Source organism: Mandrillus leucophaeus, unplaced genomic scaffold, assembly GCF_000951045.1.
Source record: "Mandrillus leucophaeus isolate KB7577 unplaced genomic scaffold, Mleu.le_1.0 Scaffold4, whole genome shotgun sequence".
NCBI classification, from domain to species: Eukaryota; Metazoa; Chordata; class Mammalia; order Primates; family Cercopithecidae; genus Mandrillus; species Mandrillus leucophaeus.
This window is the reverse complement of record NW_012104253.1, coordinates 9,596,506-9,607,816: the sequence shown is the minus strand read 5'-3', so window position 1 is coordinate 9,607,816 and position 11,311 is coordinate 9,596,506. Positions and strand designations below refer to the sequence as shown.

The window sequence follows — 11,311 nt, the reverse complement described above, 5'->3', positions numbered from 1 at the left end:
TAATCCAAGACCTAGAATGCATCAATCAATGTGACAAAATTTCCAAAAAGCAGATTGGAATTAAGTCTTCAAAAAAGACAGTTGTTACTATATAATTCTATTACTATATAATTCTGCAGGTGGACATGCAGCAGAACTTGGTAAACAAAATTTTATATTAAATATGCATTTTCGTATGATTCACCATGGAATGAAAACATTATAAAGATCGTTTCGGCTCCCACTATTTAAATGTCATTACCCACTTGAATTGAAAAAAGATGCAAGGACACAAAGTGAACAGACGATAACTTTATTGGAGATTTACTCGGCTACAATTATTACCAAAAAAAAACTACTAAAGGTAATTGTGATCCATAAGGTGCAGATTGCAAATTTCTGCAGCATGATTACTGTATGAATGAATGACATCATGTTCCTTAAAAAACAGCTGCAGCATGTGATGGTAAATATTTTATTGTCAATCAAATTATATGCATTAGTTTTACTTGAATTTAGTAATCTTCCTTCACTATTTACAGCAGAAAAGCCAGAAATTTACTTCCTGTTCACTTTTGCATTTTTGCTATGTAACCTGCTGCTGCAGTGAATTCTTAGTGCATCTATAAAATTTAAATTGTCTGTGGTTGATGTCCAAATAAAAATGGACTAGAAAAAAAAACAAGTAATGATTAAAATATATTTACAAGTTAGTTGTGAAAAATCATTTTCACTGCTAGTGGAAAATACAATGGTCTCAATGCAAATTTCTTAGATATTGCTATTGGCGTCTCCAACAACTTTAAAAATCATTTTAATAGTCTTGGTCTTAAACATATCTTTAAAACTTTCCATGTACAATATAAAATAAAGAAATTCATCTGGAAATAATTAAATTCCTGAAAAGTAATCAGTGGTTGGAAAAATATAATTATTCAAATGTAATTAAAACAACCATATAGGTAAGAATTATACATGACAGGAGTTTCTCTTCCGCAGATAATGCAAATGGGTTAAGGACTCTTAACAGAATTTCAGATGCAGTTAAAAAACGGTATCAAGGTCTCAGTTTGGTGGCTTAAATCTTGTGTAAAGGGATTAGATACCCTAACAGAACAAGATCCAATACTTTAAATCAACAAGGCCTTGTGCATCAACTGCGCTCAGTCTGGATTCCAGTGACCCTCTGCAGTCCCCACCTGCCTCCAGGGAGCGACTGAAGGCACCGACTGCCAGGGGAACACCTGGACTCATGAACCAAAGAGCCTCAAGTCTCGTGTTGTCAGGGCAGGGTATTAGAATCTTTCTGAGGGCAAAGTATTATTAACAAATAAAAATATCAGTATTTTAAAAGACAATTACAGGAGTGTTAGAGGTCATTCTACATTTCATCACCTCACGTAATATAAAAGAAAAAAGAAAACAAATATAACAAACATTTTAAAAACATAAGAGTTCAGTTAACAAATCTTTTTCATACTTTCACAAACAGTAAAAATGCCACAGACAAAAATGACCTATTTAAGTTGTGCGAGTATATGACACATTGCAGGCATTATAATTATCATTTTCAAATTCCATAAATCAAAACAGCAGCAAGGCCAAACCACATTTTTTTCCTCTCTGTTAAGCATATTTTCTTGAAATGAGGTAAAGCATGGTACCAAGTGCAATGCTTATCTGTGCTACATGAACAGAACAGAAGGGAAAAAGCTATTATAAAACGCAGCATAGTTAGGACTGCGGAAAGTATATTATAAAAGAAATTTAAAAAAATTTACAAATGAAGGTTCATGTCAACTAACTTGCACACAATCATCATACGGAATTTCTGCAGTTGCTTTTTCAAGATACGCCTCCCCAGTCCTTTACACATGTGCTCAGAGCACAACCACACCCCACTGGTAGGTTTTCCATATTACATTCGGTCTCACATTGCAATCACGGGAACAGAAGGGTGGCACATAGGGTTCTAAAGTGGGGCAACATAGAGTGATTTTTTTTTTCTTAATTGACAGATGCAAAACATTTCAACAAGCTAAACAGAGGAAAACTTTACAGCATTAAAAATCAGCAGCACAAAAGCGTTCATAACCATTTCATATGTCTAACTCGTACTTTTTTATTTTTTAACTTAGTAATCAGGGGATCATAGAATGCTTCAAACTGTGAGTCAAATTAAAATCCACTATTTTTCTCCAACAAAAAGTGAAATAGCTGAAGTTTGCTGTTGATAAAACATTTTGAATGGTAGAAGGAAATTTGAACCCCTGAGAATGTATGACCTAATCATGTCTAAGTCTGAACATCTTAGTATTAACAAAAAAATACTCTTCTTAAGGTTACAAATATATTGAGGCATTTTTCTCCCACTGGGAATCGTAACTGTGAAAACAATCTGATTTTGGTGCCAGGAATCAAGAGAATCCCGTAACATTGGAATCAATGTATTAGACACAATGCAAAGCCCTAAGCTCCTGGCATCAGGTAGTTTATAAATATTAAGAGATTTGTGATTAAACTTGATCACAAATCACCCTCACAATAAAATTCACATCCAGCCTTACTTGTTAACTGCACTTTTACAGTTATATAATTCAAGAATTGCTTTGTTTTAACTGGCCATATCTTACATTAAGGTTTTTATTAAAATCAAATAGACATCTTAAGGTTCCAAATCAGAATGAAATAGTTTTAAAACAAGTCACCCAAACTAATTTGCTCAAAAACTCACTTAATAATTTAGATCTCAATTTAAGTTTAAGATTGGAGATAACAAAAAACACCGGAGAAGCTTAATATCCCCCTCACTCAGGGTTCCTTAGAAAGCAGAGCTGACAGTTTTCTGTGGGTGCACTCGCACAGAGGCATTTCTCTGTGGGGGGATGATGCAGATAAAGCAGGAAGGACAGTATTCAAATGTCACTTACACATAAATGCAGCATTCCATGAAGCATCAACTTCAGAATCATGTGCTGGGAAATACGAGACACCTCTGCTCAGCTTTCTTAAACTTCAAGCATAATTAACAGGGCAAATTGCAGCAAACCTCTACTGGTATGTTGATGGGAGTGCAAGACTGACCCACAGCTTTTAAAAAGGTAAATTAAGAGGTATTATAGTTACAGTGCAAAAAAAAAAAAAAAAAATTAAAATTTCAAGCATAATACATAAACATAGCACCAAACAGGGGAAAAATGCATGCAAAAGAAAAGAAGAACTGAGGTATTTAAGTGAAGAGTGCCTACAAGTCTAATTAAAGAAACTTAGGCAAATGCCTAAAAGTTTTTTTTTCGTTTTCCAAAGATGGAAATAATGAGCTAGTTTATCTAAATTAATGACCTAAATCACAGATGTATCAAAATTACGGCAGTTTATCGCAAACGTTAAACTTTCATGGCATTAACAGCACAGCTTTGGTAGGTGAAATATGCATGCAACATTATGAAAAGTACAGTAAGAAATTTATGTGAGGAGACTAAGGGTAAAGGTGCTCTGTGTTTTGCTTCTTTAAATAAGTAACCAATCAATTATAAAATCTGCAGCATATTTTAGGTGTGATATGTCTAAGGTTTATTTTGTTAGAGCAATAGCCTAGAAGGCAAAATTATTTGCCATAAACATTTCCATCAGTGGAACTACCTAGCAGGAGGTCTTTAGTAAAATGGGGTGTTTAGCCAAAGATCATTTTTATGATAAAAAATATCCGTAGACTACATATTCTGGTTTTTAAAATGTCTTCAGTATACTATGACAGAAATTTTAGGATGATCCTATAATAAGTTACAACTATACTAGTGAGTTGTAAGTATCACGCTGTCTCAACGTCTAATGCATAATAAAATGAAGGGAATGTAAAACAGTTTGTTCCAAAAAGATCAGAGATTAAAGAATATCCATGAAGGTTTTACTTTTAAGGCAAGAACCTTTTTTATCCAAGACTATGTGGCATTGGAAAACTAAAATGTGATTCACCAACATGCCAGCCAATGTTCATTAAAAATCTGTCCCTTACTATCAGGTGCAACGACCAGGAACAGGCAGCGACCAGGAACATCACCTTATACAGTATAACATGGAAAGAAAAGACAACACTGGTGCACTTCTCCTCTCGAAAACTTTAGCATTCTATTCAGCTTATCAACTACTGCAGGACTGGCACTACTGCACACACGGAGAGATGGAGAAGAATCCACATCATCCTAGGACTGCTGGAGTTAAGTGGAAGCTCCATGGCCTTCTAACACTAAGCAAAGCTGACATAAATAAAACTCAAAAAAAAAAAAAACCTGTCAATTATTTTGAACACTTGCTAAAAGTCATCATTAAAGCACTCTTGTGATTTAAACAAAGCAGAAGTGAGGAAAGACGACAAGATTGTGTTTGCGCAAAAAACTAAAACTACAATTAGTTCCAAAATTTTATACATATGTTAAATGTTTTATTCTGTTATCTATCTTGTTACCAAACAAACTTTAAATTCTGCCTTCAATTCATTCCACTCAATATCAACTTTAAGTCATCCTTTCCGATTTAAATAATTTTCCCCTTAATATTTTTGTTTTTTGTTTTGAATTTTAAAAAGGGGTTTCAGCTATTGGGAACCTGAGGTTGATTAGCTTTGAGGCTTCGGAGGGCTCTTCTTGCTGCTGCAGATTTGGCAATCCTGTAACTTCGACCAACACCTTTAAATTTCCCCTTTCCTACTACTTCCACGGTGACTCTGACCTTCCCGTCATAAGTTCTCTCAGCCGGGCTGTAAAAAATCCAAACAGCTTGAATTAGAAGTCAGAGTATTTATTATCACTGTCAATCAGCATTTAGTGTGCACTCTCAGGCCAGGAGTCCCATGTAGAAGCTGACACCACACAAAGGAAACACGCGTTACGACTTACTGCAATTGCATACCCCCGACAGACAGGGCTGCCATCTAGTCTTTATTACAGCATTATTTCAGAAAAACAGAAAGAAAAAAGAGAAGTCAATCAGATTACAAATAGAAATCTGACAACAGCATGCCGCAGTGTAAATATTTTTCAGAACCATTAGTTTACAATACCTTTGTGAACTTTTCCCCTTGATGTTTTAAGTTAATTTTTTTCCATGTACATTTTTTGCTTACCTAAATTTGGCAGTTTCTGGTTCCATTTCAAGCAATTCTCGCACAGGGGAACGGGGTACATTTGCAGAAAACTTTTCTGCAATCAAAATGAAAGAATAATATGAATAATATCTTTGAAGTTGTTTTTAATGTTGTGGGTTTTTTTCTTTCTAAAGGGAGCCAACAATACCTATGAGTGGCCGCATCATGGGGTAGTACACCTGCCAGACCGTCTCCAGTGACATCCCACTATCCATGTAAATGGCACCAGCAAGCGACTCAAAAATATCCCCCATGGCCTTTGGAACTTCAATATCCTCTTCTTTCTCTTCATCCTCCTCGGATCTCCTAAGCTATTACAGAGAGAAAAGTGACTTATAAGCAAAAAGGCCATTTTACAGGCAGTCCACAGATGTAGTTTCTTTTCTTGGATATATGACTTTTGTGACTTCTTTAATAAGGGGGGAAATACCACTTATGGTATGCCTACTATATTGTAATAGTAAAACAAATGTTATCTTTTAAAAAAAATTTTCAAACTTCTCAAGAAAAAAAGAAAAAAATCCCCAACCCATTTATTATTCTATACCCAGTAAAGAAAAAAGATTACTTCTAAATTTGAACAACTTTAACACAGAATTAGAAATAGTCAATAAAAGTATGAAAAAAATTCAAATTCACTCATAATCAAAGAATTGTACTTTAAAACAGTTCTACCCCCTAGCTGCTTGGCAAGCATTCAGTAGTACTAATTGGTCTGGTGCTGGCACGGGTGTATGCTGCTTTGGGGAGCAGAAATCGCTATTGTAGGGAAACAGGGAAATTCTACTTGAAAGATTTTTTTCCTCCAAGTTCCCTCTTCATTAAGCCACTAGATATGTGTTCACTATAACGGAGTATCTGACATAGCAGGTATGCAAATTAATAAAATAAAATCATACGTCTATATCAAAAGCCTTTGAAAAGTTCACAATTCTTTGATGCAGCAATTGTATCTCTAAGAACTTATTTTAAGGAGGTAACTAAGTACATAAGCGTACTTATCACATCCACGGTTATTAAACATCCTAACCAAAAACTACTTAACTACTCAGCCATAAAGAACCATTTAAATACATCAGCCACGTGTTGACTAGCATGTGGCTCCTGAGCATCATGATACCAATCAATACAGGGAAAGTCAGCCACAACATATTACACGTGAAAAGAACAGGTTACAGTATCCTATAGATAACAGAATTCCATTTTCCATTTTAGATATGTTTTTATCTATATACATCTACAATTCATCCCAAAATGTTAATATTGGTTATTTCTGAGGTAGCATAATCAGGCAAATTTAACTAATTTTCTTTTTATTTACTTGTACTAACTTTTCTAAAATCAACACAAATCATTTGTGAAAGAAATAAAGAAAAAGTGGGAAAATACTAATTTCTAATAGGTTGTTTAGCCATACAAAGTTCTATATAATACATTTATACTGCTGATTACTTAAAAAGCAGACTTATTGTTCACATATTATGGTTTTGATAGAAAGGAATTTTAAAACTTACCAAGTTTAATTCTCTCTTTTTACAGCTGAGGAAACGGAGGCCCAGAGAGGTAAAGAGACTTTCTTAAGATCAAATAGTAAGTTAGAAATGCCAGACCATGACATTTCCAATCAGTTCATGTAACTTCTATACATATGTTTATATAAACAAAGGGAAGGAAAAGAATGAACAAAAACTAACAAAACCAATATGCCCCACTGGCATCCAAAGACAGCTTACATCTAATTTTAGCTAATTCCTCAAATTTCAAGCTTAGCTATTTCTAAAGAATGAGACTAGATAACACTTAGAAGTCTACGAGCTGGTACCACCTTCTCGCCTCACGGCCTGCCGCACTCCAGCTCAGACTATTCATCTTGGACAAGAGCACAGAGGCGCGGTGAAGTAAGAGCAGGGCCTTCTGACTCCTCTGGTGCACATCTGGGCAGCTGGCAGGACATGAACTTGGCTCTGTGGCTAGACTTCAAACCTACTCTTAATTTTTCTCATAGAAAGAGAAATTCACTACTCCCCAACAAAGGCTTGGTGCAATTAAAAAGGGGAAGGTACAAATTAAAGCAAGGACAACTAAAACAGCTACTAGTGTTAAGTCTGTATTTCTTGACTCCTTATAGGAAAATCTACAAAAATAAGAAAATCAAAGGAAATGAAATTGGAAGAAGAGGAAATGAGAGTCTCTCTGGGGGATACAGGTATGCAGATGAATGTAAGAGACTGGAAAGATCTAAGCAATATCCTTTCCTACAAAAATTCAAAATAGCTCACAAACACATTAGAATTAGCTCCGTCACCAGAGAGCCTTTGGCTGAACTTACAACAGAAGCCTCCCAAATTCCAATGGTCAAAAATTTAGAAGTTTGTTTTTTAAACTAGATTTTCCCACTTCAAGTAGAAGCACAACGTATATTTACGATGCTTCCCTGAGATATCAGCAAATATTTCTGATCCATTTTAAAAAGGAAGAATAAACTACACTGGGCTTTTACTAAAGCTAAACCTGCCCTGGGGTCCGGCAGTGGTGGCCACTTCTTCGTCATGCCTCAATGCTGGAAGCCTTCATGAAGGTGTGGGAAGGGCACATAACTGAAAGGCCTGGCTCCTTCTCTTCACATGAATGACCACACAGTCCACAGAGGGGGCAGACAAGTTTAAGAGGCCTACCTGCAAACTGCAGTTCACTCAGTGCTCCCAGAGAACACAGCACACTGGGTCCCACACCCCTGACCTCTCGCTGTCCCTTTTGACCACTATGCAGTCAGAACTCTGAAATTACTGAGACCCCTAGTCAGATCGCTTTTTTCAACATCGTTTTGAACAGCACTAACCTCAGAATCCATTCCTTGCATTTCATTCTTCTCAAGCTGAAACTGCACAAAGTCATCGATGACGTGGAAGAGCTCAGGAGAGACAGCTTTGAAGTATTTGTGGTAGTCGTACTTTACAGCCAGCGATGCAAAGATGGTGTTGTTGACCAGGGCAGACCGCAGGTCCGTCAGGACCCCCGGGGAGTGCTGCCGCGGGTCTTCATAAAGGTGCTTGGTTATGAGGTAGTCCAAAATCGCATCTCCTAGGAATTCTAAGCGCTGGTAACAATCTGAGGGGATCCAAAGTGGAACCGTAAGCTTGTGCAGAAGCATTTACACTATCCCCACATAGGCAACTGATCCCCAAATCCCAAGAAGATTTGTATTTAAATCATTTTCACACATATATTCTTCAATAAGGAAATTTGACATATCATACTAAAAGGCCTCCGGAAACTAAATTTTAATGGCAAATTAAGTACATTTCTTATATAAATTGGGGTCATAAAATCTTCAAGTGGTCAAAAGACTAAATGCTTGTTAAGAAGGAAAAACCAAAACCTCACAGGCGCTATCATGATCACTGAACGCTTTTCTCTGGCACTGTGCTGTCTGGGCAGGTAGGTGCTGGGACCTTCCCCTCGAGTCTCCCTCACACATCGTCACTTAAGTGAAACCAGGGCCGCACACACCTCTCCATGTGGCTACACCGCACTGCTATCGCTAAAGTCTCATTCACACTCTGGAATGTGTGCATAAGTGATACCATTCCTCGCTATTCCTGCGTTATTTTTGTTACACAGGATGACAGGAAAAGAAGACTCTCTTCTTAACTTGCGCTATTATAGAAATGAATTTACCACAAACCAAGAGATTGAGAAAGAAGAGCTGTGAAAGGAAGCCAAGGCAGGTAAACTGGTTGTCATTTTGTGAAACTGATCCATGTTAAATCAACATCTCTATTTTCTCACAGTGATTAAAATAATACATCCACCTGAGGAAACTGAGGCAGGGACCGATGGTGACTTGTCCCAGAATAAGCAAGAAGTTAAGAAGCAGGGACTGTGCTAGGAGAGAACCCAGGTCTCGGAACTTCCAGCAGAATGTAGTTGAAAGCCATGTATCACTTTTCCTCCATAATGAAAATTAGGCTTTAGTTTCATCAGTCTTTCTAGCCCAGAGTCAGATAGTTTTTCACTTTTTGGTTTTTACATTTTGCTGATCACCTTAACCTACACTGTTTTTATTATACAAACTACAAATTTTATATTTTGCTTTGGTATTCTGAATTCAGGCACTTATACCTCCAATACAGAAATCGAAATGTAAACTTCAGCTGTGTTTCACAACCTGAAGCTGATTTGGGTGTGAGGGGCTTGTTCTCCCTTCTAATCTAATGGGTTGACAGCCTATTAAAGGGGGGGAAAATACAGAGCACAGTGAGAAGTAGAAGATGACAGCAGAGTCACAGCAAGGGCCACGCAACCTTCTTGTGAAATCATTGCTGTTAATCTTTTATTCTATCCATCTTTAACAAGACCCTAAAGGAGGAGTCTTTTTGTCCAAGAAGAACAATAAAAGGCTGTGGAAATACATCCAGAATATACAACTAAATCAAAAACCAAAAGCAGCACTGAATGGGCAAGAGAAAGATACCTGGGGAGGATAAAATGGGGAAACCACATCGAAATACTAAGGTTCAAATTTCTCTAATTAGGCAGCATATAAAATGACACTGATGAGGGTATAACATGATAGCCATACTCCCAACAACCAAAGTTATAAAGCAATACGTGCTCCCCAAATAATAAAGAAAAGAACTCTTTCTTTTCCTTTTGTTCCCCGCCCCATCCCTTGAATATTAAGCACAAACACTGTACATGCATAGATCACCTTTTACAAGGCCAACACAATGTGATAAACACAAAGTCTCATTTTCCCAGAAATGCAGTTTGGTTGTGGGCTCCTTACCAGTGATAGTATTGTAGTGGTAGGAGGCATGTGTAAAAGCCTGGAGAAGGTAAGCCTTATTCTTGAATCTGTAGTTGATTTTCTTTTCAAAATTTTCAAACCCCGATATAAGGTGATTCAGTGTTTTATCTGCATCTGGATGATCAAACATACATCTTGGTGGAATCTTCAAACAACCATATTCCAAGTCTTTCAATACAGAAGAGCGTGAACTGGCCACAGAAGCAGCAGCACAGCTCACTGAAAGGTTCTTTTGTTGGCTGTTGAAATTCTCCCGAGTAGGGCACAGGGCCTTTTCCCGATCAGTCCTTTTAATTACCGGGAGCACCTTCAGCCCCAGTGAACAGAGGAAAAGCTGAGCAGCCCTCTCCCCACAGCTGGTTAAATAGCAGCCCAGCAGGGCTTCCACACAGTCCGCTATGCTTTTGTCAGCAATGCACTGCTCAGTGTGCAAGTCGTAAGAAATGGACTGCTTTCCCGTGTCAACACCACAGCTTTCTTCGGATGGATTCCAGAACCCCACCACAAAGTCATCTTCTTCAACAGCTTTGCTAGGATCCAGATAGCACATTGCATCCCAAGAGCTGTAGTCAAAATCCTCAAAATCTGATGAAAATGGCATACTACCTAAGGAGGACTTTTTGGGCATTTTCCATTCATATGCAGAATCAGTGGTTGAAAAAGGAGAAAGAGAGATTTTCTTTACAAAAGCTCCTGACCCCATTAACATATTATCTATAAATCTGATATGTTCCTGATCATACTCCAGGAAATCATCTTCATAGTCAGCCTCTTCCTTCGGAGCCCTCCACATCAGGCTCTCTTCCTCCTCATCCTCCTCCTCGTAGTCCTCATCCAGTTTACCATTCGCCAGCATGCAGTCTTTTGTCTGAAACGAGGGGGAATGGGGCAGGAGGGGAGACATCGCTGCTGTTTTTAAAAGGGTTTGAAACTCAATAAAAGCAAGGGTTATGGATAATTTCAAATGACAACCACAAATACTAAAAGGCAACTTTAAAATCATGGCCATTTGTTTTCAATTAACATAAAATAAGTTATTTAATCATATAAACAAAGTAAAACATGTTCTTTGAATGTTCGTTTTCTAAGTTATAAAATGACCTTTATCCAGTATGAAGCTTTAAGTTAAGGATTTTGAACATGGATATCAAGTTAAAATTAATGTCCACAATGCAAAACTTCAACTAAGAAGTCTAACTCCGGTAGGACACACAATGAAAGCACTCATATGCTGATCACACAGATCTTCAATTTTGCTGACAAAATTTGAAAATGTGGTAATTTGATTTTCAAATTAATAAAATGAAATTCCAGATGTAGAAAAGCATTACCTTTGCAATTCAGCATATAATATAAAAACAGATAAAATCAATTTTTAA

General features: G+C 37.1%; 1 protein-coding gene across 4 annotated transcripts in view; it reads right to left on the bottom strand.

Annotated features, from left to right (window-relative positions):
• Positions 1–276: 276 nt before the first annotated feature.
• The window catches only part of DICER1 (dicer 1, ribonuclease type III), an 82,478-nt gene continuing 71,443 nt past the window's right edge, over positions 277–11,311 (bottom strand). For 3 of the 4 annotated variants that reach the window (XM_011991684.1, XM_011991686.1, XM_011991685.1), the window contains 5 exons: positions 9,912–10,800; positions 7,962–8,230; positions 5,271–5,433; positions 5,102–5,177; positions 277–4,735 (listed from right to left, as the gene is read on the bottom strand). In XM_011991684.1, the coding sequence (XP_011847074.1) occupies positions 4,570–4,735; positions 5,102–5,177; positions 5,271–5,433; positions 7,962–8,230; positions 9,912–10,800 (1,563 nt within the window). In that variant the 3' untranslated portion in view covers positions 277–4,569. The remainder of the gene's footprint in view (positions 4,736–5,101; positions 5,178–5,270; positions 5,434–7,961; positions 8,231–9,911; positions 10,801–11,311) is intronic. The other variant, XM_011991683.1, reaches the window with a different exon arrangement.